The sequence below is a fragment of the Trachemys scripta genome, chromosome 7, assembly GCF_013100865.1.
Source record: "Trachemys scripta elegans isolate TJP31775 chromosome 7, CAS_Tse_1.0, whole genome shotgun sequence".
In the NCBI taxonomy this organism is placed as follows: domain Eukaryota; kingdom Metazoa; phylum Chordata; order Testudines; family Emydidae; genus Trachemys; species Trachemys scripta.
In genome coordinates, this window is record NC_048304.1 from 101,546,902 (window position 1) to 101,567,968 (window position 21,067).

Consider the following 21,067-nt stretch of genomic DNA (forward strand, 5'->3'; position numbering starts at 1 on the left):
CACAAAAGGGAAAAATCAGAATAAAGTCTCAGGATCAAATATACTTATTTTATAATTGTATTCTTATACACATGTAGGCAAACAACTTATATACCAAATATAGTTTCTTTTTTATAGCCTTATGTTTTACAGTATGAAATTATGAATTTTAGTTCTTGATATGTTATGATAGACAATGTAAATTTTAACATTTCCCTGGTTTTCAGTTTTATTATCACAAACTAGTGGGCTCAAATAACAGTGGGTCCAGCAGATGCCATTAAGGTGTTTAAGTACCCGAGTACAATCAAGTAGTTAGACAGTCTAATGATATAAATTGCACCTACAAAAGGTTGTGGACACAAAATTGTACCTGAAAATATTTGTGCATGGAAGTTAAAGTACAAAACTGGAGGCTGGGTTGAGGTTTTGCTAAAAATCTGTTCCTCTACACTTTAAATGATTTACAGGTACTGTACTCAATGATAGTGTCTTCATGACATTCATATTTACTATTTCAGAAAAAGAAGGACAAATTTATGGCAAAACAAATGTAAATATCTACAGATAAGCAGCAAGTGATGTAATATTTGAAAAAGTTTAAAGTTTACACAAGGCATTGTGTTTGCTTGTTGGTATCCACATATTATAAAAGATAAAATACACCCAAACTGTACATATTATAAGGCTATATTTTTATCTCAGGGTTCTGGTGACATGTACAAACCACTTGAGCTTTGCTTTCTTGGTTTATATTGCCACCAGAAACCCTTGATAAAAATACAGCCTTATATTGTACAGTTGGGTATAGTTTATTTTCTCCATATATCATGTACTGCATTTTATTTACACACATACACACAGAAACATGTACATGCATAACATAACTTTATTAAAAAGGTAAGATATCAATAATGCTGCATTAACAAAGTAATACATTGTAATATAATACAGTAATTTCTTTGTTAGCAATGAGCTTTCTAAAGAGACACCTACAAGAATATGAAAAAAACCCCATAAAATCAGTATTTCCATGTTATAATTTATGACTCCCAGACTGAAAATTTCAGCTCTTGGTAGTTTGTAATATTTTACTTTCATGGAATCCTTTTTAAGTAATCAGAAATTTTAGCTTCAATATCCTTTCACTGCCTATATTTTCTATGGATAACCTATATGAAAAAAAAGCTTTCCCCTAACTACGCAGAGTATTGTATAATGCACATGAAAGCTAAATAAAATAATAATCACAATATTACTTATCAAAAAATATAACAATTTAAATTTTTTGAGAAAACTACGGTAACGTAACTGCTTAATTTGAAAAAAGCTCTTTATTTGGCATAAAATAATTTACCAGCATCTACTTTTCTGTCTACTTACTGCAATGTTAATAAAGACAATAATTTTTATTCATATCTTTTAAGCATCTCAAACAATTTGAAAAGAAAAGCTGTGAATAGGCAATTCAATAGCCATTTCCTTTTGAATGATTCTCAATGTGTTTAATTAACAACTGTTTACGTAAAACATCATTTCAACAGTTCAAACATCAAAGAAAAACAGGAGAATCTTGGGCACCAATCCTGGCAGAGGTACAAGCTTTTCAATCTGGACAAATACAAAGCTAGGCAGGAACAGGGAGGTGTGTGCTGAAGCTTTTGCATTTCATTTTGCTCTCAGAAACACGCAAAGGCTTCAGACTGCCGGCTGTCCCCTCTGTGAGCCAGATGCTTCCTTAGAGGGGCAGTTGCACCTAACATTTGCCATGCCCCTCCCACTCCCTTATCCTTGCTTTAATGGACATTAAAAATAGAACAAAACAGGACTGGAGATGGGAACAAAATACATGCACAACAGGCACAGTCCGCTGTACTCATTCTGCTGTAAAATGTAAAAACAAGAAAGGGCATACAAGCTGCGTCCCCTAGGACACATCCAGCTTTTTTAATATAGTAGTGCCACCACACATTTCACTTCGGATGTTGTATTATATTTATATGTCACTCAAATATTTACCATTTTCCTGAATTCTACTGTGTGTTCTGAAAGCTTGTTATAAGCCAAGTATCTTTGGTTATGTGTTTTGGCTGTATAACAGCTGTGGCTGAACTGCATCAATATGCTAACTTTTCTTTCTGAAGCTTCTCATGTGACAAAAGCCACTGTTTCAGATGAGTTCCTCCTCCGTAGTTGCCAGTCTGTCCACTGCTGCAAATCACTCTGTGGCATGGTATTAGAATCGGAACCTGCAAAATACATTCACATACAAAAATAAGGTTTCTGAATCATTTGTCTGTCTTTTCTCGAGATTATGATGAATTGTAGTTCTTGTGGTTCTCTGGTCAGAAATGTAAATCCCACCCTAGCGGGCCCTGGCTGGGTGCCAGTAAGGCCAGGGCACTGTGCAGGAGCAAGTGCTGGCACAGAGTCAGGCTCCGCATCCATCTCCGATTTGTCTGTGGTGGATCCTATCTGCTCGCTGTGTCCCCTAGCTCTTATAGCAGACTATGGGAGCAGCAGATCTGGGAAGAAAGCCTCTAGCCTAGGAGAATAGCCTACAACAGCAGTCACTTTTACCATTCACCAGTAAGTGCTCAAAGAAACCAGACATGTGTAGGCCCACCAAGGACAGAGGGGTTAGGATGGCTACTAATATGCCATTAAATTATTGGTGATCTGGATTCAAATATTAAGTTATGGGCTGGTACAGTGGCCATTTGCTGTATTGGTACATGGGAATGTCAGTTGCCAAGTCCAGGACTGATTTCTGGCTCACTGGAAGGATGTAGCCTGGGAATGCAGTGGACACAGTACACTCAGACCTTGTAGGAAAGGAGTGTTTATCACTCGGTACTGACCCCTCTGGGCAGTTAATTAGTGACACTGGTGGGCTCTGAGGAGGAAACTAACCCAGTTTTGAGCAGGAAAAATAAACATACAGTTTTGAGTATAGAGATAAGGGATTAAAAAGAGCGGAACATGGAGAGATTGTTAGGGTCCTTAAAGAGGAGGCAAAGGTCTCCTCCCAAAGAACAAGTAAACGCCATGTAAAACATATTGTATGTTCTCTGAGAAAAATGCCTTTGCTCTGCCCTCCCTGCAGTTCAACACCACAGACTCAAACACACAATTGGACAGCTCAGTGATAGATAATGGGTTGTGAAGTGTCATTCACAGGCCAGTGGCCAAAATAAAGCTTAGACTGTTAGCAGCCAAAAGTCCTCGCAATCAGATAGCATTTTGGTGGCCTAAATGAAATGAGTTGGTGGTTTCAGGCAAGTTCCCAGTGAACAGGTCACAAATGTTGCTGTCACAAATATCACTCTTGACAGTGTCAAGAGGAAATGGGATGACTGAGCCATAGAGGCTGAACTACCATCCTCACTTTGCCAGAGTGAAACATACCGTGAAGAAGAGAGGGCTTCCCTTTCACAAGAATCACAAACGTATAAGAAGAATTCAGACAAATGTAATCAAAGGAGTCTAGTTCCTCTTTAAGAAATTAATTGTAAGTGATGTGATGTTCTTCTGCTGAAACAAACAGGCGAAGCACAAATTTACAGTAAATTAAGAGTGCAAAAAATTGTCATGTTGCTGAGATTTCTGCAGATACCAGCTGCAGATGCCTCCAGTTGTTAGTGGTCACTGTCTTGTCCAGTGCCGAATAAAACTGCACTTCTTATATGAGAATCCTGACTGCCTATATGAGAGGGTTTAACAGGTGTTCTGTATCCCAGAGTCAGCACAAAAACAATCTGGTTCTCATGGTAACAACTTTTCAAATTAAACAACAGAGTAAATGGGCCCAGAAACCCCATATAACTTGTTAGCGGATTTGTTAATGACTCATTGGGCGGCCCTAAATTACATACCCTGCTATTGCCAAAATCTTCATTTTGGAAGATGGTAAAGCATATTTTTCAGCTGACTCTGTCCCTTTCTTAGGATTGCATACTCCTTGGCAGCGAAGAGGAGACTATGTGAAGATGGAGAGGCATGTCCATTTTAAACACAAATATATCCTGTGGGTTTTTTTTGAGTAGAGATACATAAATCATGCATAAATGATACACATACATGAAGGTATCTTTGAAGTGGTTTATGAGTTGGTGAGGAGGAGGAGGAAAGAGAGAGCTAAGGGGGCAGATTTTGCCCTCAGCTAGATCCCATGCAACCCTATTGAAGTCTTCAGAGTTAGAAAATGTGCACGCATGTGAGACCCCTCCAAGATTCTGAGTTGCCAATGAGGAGCACTTGGCATAGTGGAGAAGAGGGGGAGACAAAGGCAATTGAAATGATCCTTATGGTCCTCAATCCAGGGGCCATCTATGTGCTGGTCTGGTCCCCAGCATAAACTAGAGCAGCCCGAAGACTAAAGCAGTCTGTGTTTGCTGACAAATAACCCCACCCCTCTCCGGGGATTGCTGGTCCACGCCCTTTGTGTCAGGGGTTGGGAAGTGGTGGACACAGCATCTGTTATGGTATCTCTAGGTCACCTTAGAATTCTCCCTGCAGAAGAAGAGTATTCCAGTGTCTACAACTTTAGGACACCTTTGCACAGTGAAAGCACTGCAAACTGTTCTAAACCAGGGCAGGAACTGGACCATAGTGTCGATAACAAAGGGCTCACGCAGATCCTGGTCCTGCAAAGCAATGCATCTGTGTAGACATGGAAGAAAAGGAAGATCATGTTTCAGGTCCTGTATACGGTATATAATTTATCAGTGTTTCTCAAAAGCTCAAAGAAAAGGTTTGCATACAGAAGCTCATGAGCATTCAATAGCATGGTAGCATAACCAAAAATAGCTATTGAATTATGAATATTTGGTTATGCTGAAAATAACTTTCCAAGAGGAAAAAATAATATTCATAGAGTAAGAATAATATTACGGTTTTGTATAGGATCTAAGTGCTATAGCAATGGGTGCATTACAAATAGCTAAAATACAAAAAGAGAACAGAGTTGCAGTTTTAGAAAATGAAACATTTGTCAGCTATCCCTTTGCTACCACTTTAACAACTAGGGAAGGCAGTGTCGGCAAGTATATAGAGCACTAGATTGGGACTCAGGAAACCTGGATTCTAGACCCAATTCTGCCACTGGCCTGCTCAATGACTTTGGAGAAGTCACTTCACCTCTTTGTGCTTCGGTTTCCCATATATAATATGATACTTTTTTTGGTAAAGATATTTGAGAACTTTTCATGAGAAGTACTATGTAAGATTATTATGATAATAATTATTTAACAGTAAGTCAATCTGAGACTGATTTTGTATATTTAAAACCTATACCAGGATACATTTAATTTGCACCCTAAACAATTTGAGAAACCGTTTTATACCTTTTGCTTTATATCATTCATAGGAGAATGTCAAGCGTTTTCAAAAATGTACATGAAAAATTACATAACATACTGATAATGTAGAGAAGTACATAAATGCAATGATTTTTTTATTACTGGTGTTTATATATCATCCTTGAAATGCACATCATAAAAAATTCAGCACATCATCTTTAATCTTACAACATTTGTTTTGGTAACGGGATAGTATTTCAAATGCAGTGATGCAACTGTGAAAGGAAATGAGGTACTAAAAAGTGCATCCTTCAAGATGCTGAACATTTTAGATTCAAGATTATTTGGTACAGCCTTCTTAATCTGTATGAATAGATGAAAAACATTACACTGATTCATTTTCTATTCCACTTTGCAGTTTTTCCTTTATAAGGCTCAAACTATGCTTATTTAAGTACTCTAGAGGTAAGAATATGAACTTGGATCTCAAAGCTGCAGGGTGCTAATTGCCCTCAACATTCAGCACTTTGCAGGATCAAGCCCTTGAACAGAAATGGAAGGCAAATGGATTAAAAAAAAGCTGATGATGGAAAGGAGATAGGGTAATGGATATTATATAGGTTGTTAAATTATTTTTTAAAACTTAGATGTAGACCATATGTAGTACATGGTGGTATAAAAAGTTGACTGAACTTATTCACAACTGGCAACGCCACAAGTGAATTATGCAGGACATTTCCAACAAGCATCAATACAAATTTTATACACCACCACACCATCATGTGTTCTGTTTACGCCACACTTTAATGAAGTTATTTTTAAAATTATTGATATTCTTCTTGATATCTTTCCATCCATAAAATCTATATTAGTTACTACCTACAGGTCTTGGAGTGACAGTATAAACAGCAATAATAACTTGTAAAAAAATGCAAAGATATTTATATTAGCTTTTCTATAAATCAGGGTGTTCTGATGCTAAGGTCATATACCTTGCAAACCTAAAGGGCCATACACACTCCTCCTGATCCAGCTCTTTTGTGCTACTCGTGTGGTATGAAAGAGTGAGACTGTCTGTAGCTGGCCAGCTGAGAATTCCCTCAGAGAGTGAGGGAGAGGCACACTGCTCTGCTGGTGTAAAGTCCACTCCTATGCCAACTTCCTCCTGAAGCAGTGTGTGTATTCAGGTGGAAAAGGACATGCCACCAATTCTCAGCTGGAGTATGATCCTTTGGGGACCACAGCCAGCTGGCATAAGTTAAAGCAGTCCATAGGCTGCTGTAATTCACCCTGGGGCTGGCACAGATCATTCTATAGAGCAGAAATCGGATCCCTGATGGCCCACCACTAACATGTTCTTGTACCATGCAAATCTCACCCAGATGCTTTATATATAAGAGGAAATCCGGGCATCTCATATCTCCAGTGGGATGCACCTTCTGTTCCTATCTCTGAGGGGAGCAAGGAATTAGAACCTTGGCACTAGTCCAAAACAGATTATAGCAAGTTTAATTTGATTCCTGCTTTTAATCTGATCCCTCTTTTTTGGGGCGGTGCTTAAGTTAGGTGGATAGGGTGAGAAAGTGTTTTGATGCTAGGTTCTTTTTATGTAAAAGATTACCGCTGCTGGGAACCAAAAGTAGTACTGGCACAAATTAACAGGCAAAGTGCAAGTGATGACATCAAAGGTGCAAAATAAATAATATTTTGGCCACGGTTGCAGAAATTAGGTAATTTATGCCATATTTGTCATAATGTATGATGTGTATATGACTTGTTTGTTATGTACCGTGTGTGTATGCAGCATTCTACTCCGCATTGGAAATAATTAAAGAAAATGCATTACAATCACCTGGTAATTTAAAAATATTGAATATCACTTCAGTTTGGTCTAATTGTGGTGACAATTTTCAGACTACTAAAATAATTAAACCTGCTAAAATTTATTAGAGCCCTAAGGACATTTGGAAAGGAATACTATCCCAATCCTCTGCTTTAAAACCTCAGCTACATGTAATGTAATTTTTATCAATAACCAAGCAGTTCATAACATTACAGCTCCATTGAAATCTTCATGCTGTGAAATCTAATTCATCCAATACATGAATCCATCACTTACACAGACCCTATCTCAAATGCTATAAAACTTCCAAACCCATAGATTTGTCTCCAACAAAAATAACATGAAGGGGCCCTTCAATCAATAATGGAATCCCTCTGATTCAGGTTCCAGCTGAATATTTTCTCCAACTTTGCTTTTGTTCTTCTGGGTAGAGGCCCACAAGGGAAAGAGCTTGTTTTCACTCGCAGCCTCATCAATACCTAAATCCTGGTGAACAAGTGACACTGAGAAGCTGTAATCAATAGCTCCCTGTGCGTTTTTTCTTCTGGTCAAATGGTTCAGCACTACTGACAGGCCTGACACTTAGAACATGATGCTAAATCTTTATCAACAGCCATCTAGGTGACTGGCAGAACAAGACTCCGGTGGTCATTAACGCTCATGGCAATCTGTGAATAAACTAACTCCTCAATAATGCGTTTGTTTAGAAAAAGGTGGGGAAAAAACTCTCTGCACAATGTATTGATTGCCTCTGAACTGCATTTAGCAAATTCTGTCTGAGGATGAAACAGAATGGTGTTCAACTGTGGTGCTCTGCTTGTTAAGAGTTTTCAATTTGACGCAATAGAAAACTGACCATCCTATTATACTGGTTGATGGACTGAATACTTATAGAAAGCTGCCAAACTGTCAAAAATAGATCAGTGAGGCCATAATGGAAACAGCTGAAATATCAAGTTATAACATACAACAAAAATCACACTTAGCTAAAAATAATCTTTCAGTGTTCTCATGTCCCATTGCTTTTTCTCCCCTATTCCCTGATAGAAACAAATACTATAATATGAACCAGCATGTGTTCAAGTTTATTGCCAGCCACCTAAGGAATTAATGCACAACTAGTTTTATGCATTTGCAACATTTCAAATCCATACTTCACGATCTTCTCTTAAATGCACAATTACTCTATTCAATCTTGAATGTTTCAAAAATGTTGGTTGAATAATATTCTTGACTTACGTTAGATCGATATTAGTGTCAAGTTATACACTTAGTTAGGTTTTAGTCTGAACAATAACATAAGCAGAAAGAATATAAAGAGACTTTATACAGCTATTGCTGCTGTTAACAGACCACTGAAGACATCTTATTTAAGTCATAGAACAGTCATTTATGATGGCCTTGGACTAATCAGCCCAACATTCCGTATCTCCCATGAGTCTCTGTGATTTCTTTTTGATCCTCCTATAGTATTCTAATGAGATTTTTAATTGAACTTTATGGGTTCCCTTTGAGGACCACAGACCTCACAATCAATCTAAACTGCAGTAAACTATTTGAAGTTTTTCTTGCAAAAGGTGAGCCATCCCTGCCATGTCCTTGGCATAATTTGAAGCAAAGATGTTGCATCTCTCAGCTGCTGCCGGCACCTTTTCCACCTTCTCATAAAGTTGAAGGTCATTGTATGAATTATGTGAAGCAACCTAACTACAAAGGAAACTTGTACAATGTATACTACAGAAATTAAGTACCAACCAGACATGATTTGTAGAAGAGAGAAGTATTTTGTTAAGTAGTGGAAAATATAAGGCATACATTTTTTTATTATTACTTTTGATTTTAGTCATGGTAGGTTTTTACATATAGTTCTGTTTTTAAAACACTTGTTTCTAGTAATAATACAATTGTCAACCCTCAGGAAATCATGTTTTATAATTTTAGTGACTTTGGTCATATTTGGACAGGCACATTTATGGAGATTAATAGATTCATCAGACAGGTTGCAAAACAATACATGTTTCTGAATACTGTTACTAGTACCAGTCAACTGTCAATAACCAAATAATATATGCCAACAAGTGCTGATGTCATATATTGTGGTAAGTATTTTGCATAGCTGGTACATTAAGGATTATAGTCTGTATTTACTAAACCTTAAACCATTATGTTATGTACAAAAATCTGTTTACTCACACTGGCTTTTGAAATTGCACACTTTCTTTTCAGGCATATCCTTAAACTCAGGACACATTGGTGGACAAACAATAACAACAATTAGCTCTTCTGAATGCTGTAAAAGCAACTGATTTATGCATTTTTGGCATATTATACAAGGGTGATGATTACTCAAAAAGGGCATTTCCATCATAATAAAGACATGTATATTATTCATGTAGCAGTTGTAATGCAGTAGTGCTTATAAGGACTCAACCTGCAATTTCACCGAAATATTTAATACTACGTCAAAATGGATGAACTGTGTTTAGTTAGATTTAAAACCTCATTACCCTCCCTCATTGAAAAAATTAAAATTTTAAACAGCTAATGTATTGTCAAATATACTATGTCTGTTGTGTTTGTGAAGTTTGCAAATGCAATGCAAAAAGTATATTAAGAATTTTGTAAGTGCATATGAGACTTTCATATGAAACAATCTACAAAGTATGATACCATGTTTTGTCAATACGTTGTGCTGTACTTGACAATACAGCTTATTTTAATATGATAGATTGCTTTCCAATACAATATGGTGTACATTAAGACAAGGCAATACAATGCAAACCTACAGGAAACAGTTCTCAAAGAATAACAATGTAGTTTTGTGCAAAAGGATATGTAATTGCTATTGCCTAGAAATGTACCCAGCTTTGCCCTCAGGCTGCAGTGGAGCAGCAGCATCCAAAGTAGAGGTAACAGCAGGTTGTGGTGTGAAAATTCCTGCTTTTTCTCCTGTGAGCAAGGATGAAAATAGTTCTGAAAATATACAGCAAAGCTATGGCAATTTTTAAAAATGGGATCCATCCCATGCTGCAGCTACAGTATTTTCTGTTCTTGATATACCACCACATTTTAACATAACAATTACAGATTACTGCACTGTGTTAGGGAAAGGCATATACTAATACAATGCCATACCAACATTTCACAATGGAAACTTGCTAATATAAAATATTAATATTATTATACTGTAATGATGCTCCTGTCTTTTTCAACACAAAGTCTTTCATTACTGCATATCTCCTATACCTCTAATTAGAAGTCCCATATACATTCTGCACAAGAACATGTATAATTTTATTGTATTCCAAAAGGATTTTCTTTTTGACATGTCTCTGTTATTTTCTATTTAAATCTGCATGCTGTTCTTAGAACTACAAGTCCCAGTATGTGGGTCAGTTATGCTAGATTTCCTTTATAAATCAGGATAAATATTCACAGTGTATGTGGCACCATGAAAAGCAAAATTTTATGATTTGTATATGTAAAGTCACCTCCACTTGTGAATACAAATTTTTGTATTCACTTTCCTACCACATGTTGTAGTCTCTTATGTACCTTATTAAAGAAAAACCTGAGGAAACTGAATATAAAAATAACATGGAAGGTCAAAGATTATAGCAGATATGATGCCAGAGAAATAAAGACATAGTAAAGTATGGAAAGATACACATTCTGAGGGCATTTGGTAATGAGGAGAAACATGCTCAAGAATGGCTGAAAAAGCCACGATGTTATTAATAGAATGTTAATAAATAAAATGTCTTTGTAAGCAGGTAGCTGGGGCATCAGTTGAAAGATGTTCCTGGCCTTCCCCTTTCTGTACTTGTGTAACAATGAATGGTGAAACCAATACTGTCCTATTAGTTTAAGAATAAAGAGTGTGGATTCCACAGATGATACCAAGGGCTGACTATGGCCTGCAGTCCTGGCATCAGCTAGTGCACCAAAGTTGCAACCAATGTCATACTGAGATACACATCCAGAATCTATTGGTTTAAACTCAGGGAAGGGGCAAATATCCCAAAGCCCAAATACAGTGGAGTTGAGAAGCCAAACTCCCTTTTCCTTCTCCATCCACATGCTGATTTCTAATGACCTAACCCATGTGCCAGGACCTACATAACCTTGTTTAATATATAGTCACACTAATGGATCCCAGCCAAACTTGAGCCAATTCGGTATACTGAAAGTATCTGAGGCAGTTAGAGGGCTCACCAATGGCTTCACCAAACCAGAGGTCCAGACCCTCATCTCATGTACATTTGATAACTCCACTGAGTTTAATGGAGTCCATTTCCACCAGCTGAGGTTCTGGTTCAACCTCTGAAGTGGGGAGAGAACCTGGCCAGCCCAGACAACCCAGAACCTGAGCAGCTGGGAATCTGAGTCCTACTTGTGCCTTTATGAATGAATAATCTATTTGCTCCTCTCACATTGCCAGAACTATTTTCAGGCCCAGAGGGATGAACTAGTTTATAACTCAGTTAAAAGCCATTCACATCCTGTGAGAAAGTGTCACTGTTAAGTGACAAAGGATTCCACATTCCCAAGAGTATAAAAAAAGTTTAAGAATAACAAAATGTCTATAGGTTGACGAATTAAATTAAAACAAGTGCAATGCTTCTTTTCAAATCTACTAACACCATAAATGGTGGGGAATAAATCATATTAAACTGGTTTATGCATTAATGCTGATTAAAAACACTTACTGACCTTATTACTCATGGTAGAGTAGTTTTCATAGCAGATAAATTTAATCTAATGACATTTAGCCCACAAAGCTTTCCGTCTAAACCCACCATCTTCCATCAACTTTATTTGAAAGTTGACATGAACTTACAGGATTGCTTCTCATTGCTCCTCCCACTGCTCTTGCTGCTTTGCTGTTGCCTGCCAGGTCTGCTAATTGCTTGTAAGAAACGGCCTCTCCAAATTTCACATCTCTCAACAGGGTCCATAGCACTTGCCTGGTGAATGAATCTGTAAAAAATGAAGCAGCAATACACTATTCATAAGAATGGCTTAAATAGCCAAGATAAAAATCATTAAGAACTCTTACACAAACTATGGAATGAACAGCAACTTTTCTATTTTAAATTAAAACAGTCCAGATATTCAGTCCTGTTATTGTGTTCTGTATTACTGTATTTAAATACATGATTATTAGAGTGTTTCAAGTAATTGATCACTATAAAAAGGGGATTTAAGGCTTTGATTTTTCTATATTTTTAATTTGCTTCAAGTACAATTATCCTGTTAACGCATATAATATGGTTTTCCATTAAATTGGCAGAATATAAATTAGCACACAGTCAAATTAAAGAGGGAAGAAATAACTGGCTCTACCTATTTTACAAAGCTCTTGTATCTCTAGTTAATTTCAAACTTCAGCTGGGACACACTGGAAAAGAAGCCCTAGAGCCAGTGGACTTGGTATTATCCTGGCTGACTGCATTTTATAGTAGAGACCCCCAAGCTACTGTTCAGAATTCTAGACATTATAAAATGTAAGGACTGTCTGTGACCTTCAATGTACAGTACCTCCTTAATGATAAGGACATGACAAATAAAATAACTTCCATTATTTTAGTTTTAATTTGCAATCATCAAATTGCTTTTAGTTTTCATCCTGTTGCAATATTGCATAAATGAATGCATTAGAACATTTCCCCCTCTGTTTGCACAGTTTTAACTTTTCACCCAAGGATTATTTTACGGTAAGAAAACCAACAGCTAGTTTCAGATTTAGTTTGGTTTAACAGCTATTGTTCTTCCAAAACACTTGCAGAAGCTGTGATGAAAACTACAAAACATCTCTACTGTGGATAACAAACTGTAATAAAAAATAAGAAGCAAACAATGATGAAAACACCAGTCTCATCCTTCGGCAATGAAACAAACTGATTAAAAATATTTTCTTCTTATTCTGGTACCGAGTGCCACTGACTATGTTATATGCAAACCTAGTGAAATGTGATTTTGTGCTTAAAGGAAACCCATACACCATTATTTGTGTGTTAAATAATAAAAATCACTGCTTAACTGAAGGGAATGATAATCACTTCATTGAAAAAATCTGTTTAGTCTTTATTATAACATTAAGCAAATTAAACATCAGCATAATCCAGGTGATACTAGAAAAGGGTCATCAAAGAAATTAACTTTGTTGTTCATTAATTTACATGGATTAGTAGAGGGCAAAGAGATAGCAAATCTGCTCTAGTTTTTTATGATATAATTTCAAACTGTACACCATTTGTGGCAGTAGGGTGACTTTGGGGTTAATCAGACTGATTTGTCCTTTTAATTGCTTTCTATTCAAAGAAAATTCATTAGATAATGTTCTCTTCAAAATTCATGAATCAATTTAACTGAAGAAACCACATTAACAGCTTTGGGTTCATTAGCACATGCAGTTGTGTTACTAGCTGATTGCTAGGAGGGTTTCCTTAGGCAAACAGATTTTGTTTACTGTGATTTCTTTAGAAAGGTTTATTTCAAATCAAATTGTTACTTATTATTTTTTTAACCTCTTTTTAAGCCAGCAAGATTAGTGTTAACCTTGAGCACTCAGGGATTTCAGGGAATTATTGCCTGATGTCATTTTTTAACAATGAAATAAAGTAAATCCACATTGCGAGGGACTCACTCCAAATTCCCCGTCCCGACCCCCACCCTTTTTGGCAGAGAAATAGGAGGCGGGTTAGGCCAGCAGGGTAGGTGGACCTGGAACTTTACAAAACCTGTAGGAATAAAATGAGAAGTCTGTGCAAACTTAACTGGAGCATGGAATAGTTATAGGAAACAATGGAATGGTTCCAAAATCATCATTTGAGAGCAAAGCAATAATGGTTCTTTGTAGCGTGATGGCCAAATTATTGAGTACCTTTTAACATTCTAAAAATATTGTATAATAAAACAATTATGTATCCGTATGTAAGGACAGAGATAATATTTTCTGATTCACTGTACAATTTTTCAAATGAAACAGTATATACTGTATCTTTACTGTCACAAAACGTTAGATGTTATAGCTCAAAATAATGAAATATTTAGCAATCATGCACATCAGTTTATAAATGTATCTGAAAACTCAATTTTGCCCTGTAGGGAGCAAATGCATTAATTAGTTTAAGCAGCTCGAAGAGACAGTGCCAAATACTGTTATTAAACTGTCTACAAGTGTTAGTGCCTGTATGCATAACCTGCTCAAAATCAGATGGCTGAACCTTCACCAATTTTCAATACCGGTGCCAACATTTTATGCTATTAAATACCATTATAAAGTGTAGTAAAATTTGCACATAAAAATTAACACACATTCTCTCTCTGTCTCTCTATATATACATACACATGAAAATGCTTTATATTTTCATGAGGTTAGGATGACTGCATAATTCTTGAGCTGCAGATCGAAGCAGAGCCATGATTGAGGTATACTACATCATCCAAAATGACTAGCAAGTGTTTTCTGTTCTCCACCCCTGCCACTATTATGGTGTACATATTGTATATGTTGCTTAAGAAATATATTCCATTCAATATAGTAGACTCTCTGCTGCCCTCTTTCCAGACAATGTTGTTGCTAACAATAGAGCACCTGACTTTGTTCAAACATATATTCTGTTTTAATTGGTAAGCAGCTTCTCAAATTTTATCCCTAAATGCACACTACATTGTGAAAGGGGTGATATGCGGAGATGAAGGTTCCAGAACTGTGGGTATCAGGTATCTTATAACCATACAGGTAAAGAATTGTGGGCCCAAGAGACACCGCTGGCTTTTTGATTGGTGATGGCTTTCTTGTCCAACTGAACCTGCTAGAAACAAGCTTTTCTAATAGCTGCATTGATCATATCTGAAGACTGTAAATAAGGGATTCATTCAAAACTTGAAATCTTTCAATAAAACTCACTCCTCCCATAGAGATGGGGAACCACAATAACAGGCATAGATAGCAATATACAGTCCCTGCTGATTTTTCCTTGCATTGCTTTTAAGAGAACCGTATAATGAAGTCCAGGCTGCAGGGCTAAAGGTATTTCAATGAAAGATGCATGTTAGAAGTTCATGTCGGACAAAGGGCTTAAGGTGTACTAGGCCACCGACCTGGGTAACCTATGCTTCCCCCTAGACAACAACTGGCCATTCTGAAGCAGGTCAGGAGATGTCTCATTCCAGGTCCTGGGCAATAGGAGGAAGTTGGTTGCATGGGGAAGTGGCCAGCCAGTAGGAAATACCGTGCATTCTCGAAAGGCACTAAGAGAAATTGGGCTAGATGGTAAAGAAGGAAGGAATGTGTGGAAAATATAATGGAGAAGAAAGAAGAAAAAAGGGATGGAGAAGAAAAAACAATGGTGAGGGTAAAGAAGAAATAGAAAACTGAACAAATAAATGACAAGGTAAGAAAGAAATCATATATGAGAGAGAAAAAAACCCTGCTCTCAGGGATATACTGCTGAGGATGTGAGAGCTCCATGGGATTACAGAAGCTAGGAACTATGTTTTCAGGGATTGCTTGTGGCTTGGTATGGGGATTCTGTAGCTCTGTTGGAGGCAGTGTTTTGTTTGAGATGGCCAATACAGTTTAGCCCTGGGTATTCTTATTTGGATACCTAACTGCAGTGGTTCTGGCCATTCAGTGTCCACAATAGGATGGTCAACAGAGTTAACAATAACTATGAATCTGGACCCCTTGGTCACTGTCATGCTAGGCAAGGGGAGACAAGGCAGGAATAAAAAAATGTACAGAGTTATGCACCTGTGCATTAACAGAAGCTGAAAGTCATTCCCTACCCCCATCAGCAGCTCCATACCTTTCATGGAACAGGTCTGAACCCCTACTTCCCTCAGTCCTCCATGCTGCAGATGTTTGGCTTGGACAAATTATTCAGAAAATATAGCCCAATATTATTTATTGAAAAGACATGAGAGCTATAGCTGCCCCACACTAAAAAAACCCTGACAACAACAACAAAACCAACCTCCCCCCCACAATACCTTTTAAACACACACAACAGTAACTTTTCCAAGTATTTGGAAGGTATGACATTTCTTATTGCTTTGTTCTTTTCAGAATAAAAAAACAACAGGAATTAGATTCATTACCTGCTAATCACTTCCCAAATTTTATAAGAAATCGAAGTTACATTTGAGCAAGTACAAAAAACAAAAAATCTAAAACCTTCACACTCATAACCTAACATCAGCCCAAGCAATTATGTTGAAAAAAAGGTCAAACAATGCACTCCCAGGCTGAAAGCTTGTATGCCAGGGGTTCTCAAACTTTTGTACGGTGACCCCTTTCACATAGCAAGCCTCTGTGTGCGACCCCCCTTATAAATTAAAAACACTTTTTTACATATTTAACACCATTGTAAATGCTGGAGGCAAAGCGCGGTTTGGGGTGGAGGCTGACAACTCGCGACCCCCCCATGTATTAACCTCCCAACCCCCAGTTTGAGAACCCATGTTGTATGCCAAGATTGAGTCTGAAGTGAAGTTATAAATACCCGAAAAAAGGGGTTTTTAACTAACTTACTGTTAATGCCCAAATGGTACAGGTGCTATGCCACTTTCTAGTCATACAGTGCATGTGAGAATACATTTCCCCATATGAACAGGTTACTTTAATGCAGGATAAACACAAACTGAAAACATATGTTCATTTTATGGTTGGGTGTGTCACAATAATTTAATTAAAGGCTGGAAGCATTATAAAATGCAAAGACGAACTACTATCAAAGCATCTAGGCCAGTGGTTCTCAAATTGTGGGTTGGGATCCCAAAGGGGATCGCAACCCCATTTTATTGGGGTCACCAGGGCTGGCTTAGATTTGCTGGGGCCCAAGCCGAAGCCCGAGCCCCACTGCCTGGGGTCAAAGCTGAATCCTGAGGGCTTCAGCCCTGGGTGGCAGGGCTCAGGTTACAGGCCCCCTGCATGGGGATGAAGCCTTTGGGCTTCGGCTTTGGCCCCCCAGCTCAGGGCGGTGTAGCTCAGCTTTGCCCCCCCCAACCCTCACCCAGGGCGGCTGGGCTCGGGTGGGCTCAGGCTTCGGTCCCTCCTCCTGGGGTCATATAGTAATTTTTCTTGTCAGAAGGGGGTCGCGGTGCAATGAACTTTAAGAACCTCTGATTTAGGCATAATAACTACCACAGAGATCCAGATGCTGCAGGCAACCAGATATAAGAAGAGCAGACAGAATGGTGGACACGCCATTAAGAATTCTAGTAATTTCCTCTCTCCCTCTATAGGTCTTAAAATTTTGGGGTAAGTTCAAAAGGTAAGATGCCTAATTCCTCCTCCTTATCCCATGGGCCAAGAGTGAGGCTGGACAGCGTAGGCAGACTATTCACCAAAAACTCATTGTTGGGAACCAGATAACTTATTCAAGTCTATTTGTAATGTGTTTCCAAATGTAAACATAGACAAATTCCTACATCTACCACATTAGTTGTGTAAATTGTGCAGTCTTTGTCTGCTTGCATGATATATACATATATTACAGTAGATACAGAACGTGGAATGTGACCTTGCCTTAGTCAAAATATTAGATTTATTTTTACAAGTTAGCTATGACCTTTATGACCTCATAAGTGGCAGAACCAAAGAAAAGACTAAAGTGGTTCATAAAGGTCAAACATAAAGTGTAAAAATAAATTAATAATTTTCATTTTGGAGATGTCCTATTAAATTTATACAATCCATAATTAATTTTATAGTGAGATATGTATTTTTAAAAATATTTTAAAAGTGAACATTGACTCTAAAACACTCAAACCATAGTGAGGTCCCATTTTTATCATCCCTCAATTACTCCCCTATTAGTTTTACTTGTAAAATGAGTAAGTTTATTTATTTTTTTCTTACTGCTATTACTTCAAAATCAACCTTCGACCTGAGAGTGAGGCTGACTTTTTCTGGATAATATATCAATAGCAGGAATGGAGATTCTTCAGTTAAAATATACCAATTCTGTTTATGACGTATGGGTCTAAAGGTATATCTACACTACAACTGGGGTTGTGATTTGATCTTCTGGAGACATGCCTGCACTAGCTTTAATCTAGCTAGCTTGCTAAAAATAGCAGTGAGAACATGGTGGACTGCATGAGTAAATATGTACTCAGGGGTACCTCAGCACTGAGATGTTCAGATACCAGTATAATGGGTCCAATATTAAAACCTAGATAGATAAATTAGATAGATTATATATAGCCAATATTTAAAAACAGGTATGGCCTGTGTGATTTACACACAACTCTGTGTAGCAGAGGTGCACTATCCTTAGGAGAGCAAGGGAGAGATTATGCATCAGTTGGAAAAACTGTCTCTGGGAGTGTTTGCTATCCACAGGAGGTGCATGTCCTATGACATCCATTAGGTACCAGGAACCACAGGCATCAGACTTGGTCCACAGGGTTTTAGGAACCAGTAAGTTCTGTCCTGCCAACAGTTGCCAGAGCTAGAAGCTCAACTAGGCCAGAGGACTCCAGTCCTGCGATCTGATTGGTGGAACTCAGGGAGATCCTGATTGGTTCCCTGATTCTAGTTAAACCAAGCACAGGAAGAGGAAGTTGTCTTTCAACTGAGTTTCCCCTGCTTAGCGCTGCTTCCCTTGAGCTACCTGCTCCCACTGCCTGACTTTGGTATCCTGCCCCTGCCTGCCCTGACCACTAGGTCAGAACACCCATGTCCCAATTTTGACATTAGGATTGGACAGACTGCTCTACAGGAAAGTGTGGGTCCAGATGAGTGGGACCATAGTCATATCTATTCTCGCCCTCTCTCAGGATATCTGCTTGCTGGGAGGATAAGAGGCCAAAAGGTTCTGCTCACAAGGACTGGTATTGTGATTGGCCCTTGTGTCAACCATGCAAATGTCAATCCTTTGTTAAGACTTTTTTTTTTTGTTAAATTCTATGAATGCACAGCTCTGAAAACTGAGTGTTTTTTCAGCAGTACTGTGAAAAACCATAACCACAATTAACTCTCACTGGCATCCTTGAGAAGTTTCAATAGAGGCATCACAAAGCGAAAGGGTATGAAGACTGAATTCATTCACTCACAGATGTCAGCCCTCCAGGTCAGGGTTGAGATATATTGGCCGGGCAAGTGAGGCTGTTCTATTTCATTGTTTGTGCTGAACTAGTTCTGTGGACAGAGAACTTCAGAGCTGTGGATAGGGATCACCGGGACTGTCACTTTGATGTCTTTTACAAGCACTAAATTCATATAATTGTATTAAGACATTAAATTAGAAAGTTATGCGATATACATAATGGACAGCAGTGAGATAGTATTTTTATTTTTACTAGTGTGCCTTTTAGGAGAGAGACCACAAAACTCACTTGAGGCTGCATCTCTTATGTATATTTCAATGATACAATTCAAGGTGTTATTTCACTTTGAAAACAAACAATGCTATTTTTCTCCTGCTTCAGTAGAAAACTTTATGTCAACAGCAACAAAATTCAATTATATAACTATCCACCGTTCAAATAATTCTCATTACATATTCAAAACTCCTGACCAAAATTACAGTAACTTTCAACTGTCTGATAATGACAGCACAGCAGCAGAGTGGTTCCTTCAAGCATTTTAAGTAAAGAACAGTCCAGCATTTGTAATAGACCTTGAAATTCAATGTTAATACTAAAATCTTCCCCTTCCATCCTGACCTCAAAATGGTAGGGTACCAACATGGCACCTGGATGTTCCAATATTTCCTGGAGTATGTGCTGCAAGTGCAGCTCAAGGGAGAAAACATTTTTCATCTGAAACTGAAGGATGTAAAGATATAAACATTTAACATGCTATGTCTAAACACCACAGTTCTCTGAAAGTTTGCTACCAGATTTGAGTTTCACCTGTGGCTCTGCCTTGGGATGAAAAGTTCTTTCCTCCATGAGAGGCTATGAGAAGATAAACGTAGGTGAAGGGGTGTGTATACATGTGTTTTATATTTATATGTTTCTGTATCACATAAGTCAGGGAAAGGGGAAAATATGGTTAAATATTACAGAGAATTTTGCCATATTTGATATACAGTTACAAGGACACCTTTAGCCTTGTGCACATCAGCAGGCCAACCCATGTCAGAATGCAGTTCAACAGGACCTGTGTCTGATCTCTGGTTTAATATGGCTTTAACTATAGTTCCCTTCAGATTGTTGACAGGGTTCTATCCTTACAAGCAAACAGCTTTGTTCATCAGTCTTTATTCAGGCTAAATGTCCTAAAGGTCAGTGGGAGTTCTGCCTGAGTAATGATCCTAGTTCTGAGGCCTTTCTTACATGCTAACTAATGGTATGCACATATAAAGGTAAAGTATAACACACACCTAATGAAATGAGCAGAAAACTCTAGCATACTATACTAAATTTCTGCATCTCAAATCTGTGGAAATTTGTAAAATTTTAATGTTTTCCCAGAATGTACATCCTATTTTGGAAGTTTACATGCAAACAAGAGCATGTGCAAAATATGGATCCTTAATTTATAACACATTAGCAACTATGTTTATCTAAGCTAAATATCATTCAGTAGTTATCATTAGGCTTTTCATTCCAAAGGGTGGTAAGAGATGCTGGGAATTACAGAGCTAACTGCAATTCCCTCTTGGGCTAAGACACAGACCATGTCACTCTACAGCATCCCTTGCCAGGCGATTTGTGCAGATATTTGAAGCAGCATAGAGTTAAATGAAGAAGCTACATGGTCACCTTCTGAGCTGTAGGTAATATACCAAAATTGCAATTGCTACAGGAGAGGGGAATAAATGCTGTGAATGAAGGGACTGGGAAAACAATCTCCTTCCATCCTACAAAGAAGTGGCAGGAAAGTCTTGCTTTGGAAAATGGATGATGGAGGTAAGCATAAGAGCAATTCCTTTTCTCTGATTCCAGTTCAATTTAGATTTCTTTGAATCCTCCCCATTCTCTG

The 21,067-nt window shown here is 37.8% G+C and overlaps 1 protein-coding gene across 1 annotated transcript in view; it reads right to left on the reverse strand.

Moving 5' to 3' along the window:
* Window positions 1-852: 852 nt before the first annotated feature.
* Window positions 853-21,067, reverse strand: part of MGMT (O-6-methylguanine-DNA methyltransferase) — a 294,502-nt gene continuing 274,287 nt past the window's right edge. Inside the window, exons 5-6 of the mRNA XM_034776848.1 lie at window positions 11,963-12,102; window positions 853-2,228 (exon numbers count right to left, since the gene is read on the reverse strand). Of these exons, the coding sequence (XP_034632739.1) occupies window positions 2,097-2,228; window positions 11,963-12,102 (272 nt within the window). The 3' untranslated portion in view covers window positions 853-2,096. The remainder of the gene's footprint in view (window positions 2,229-11,962; window positions 12,103-21,067) is intronic.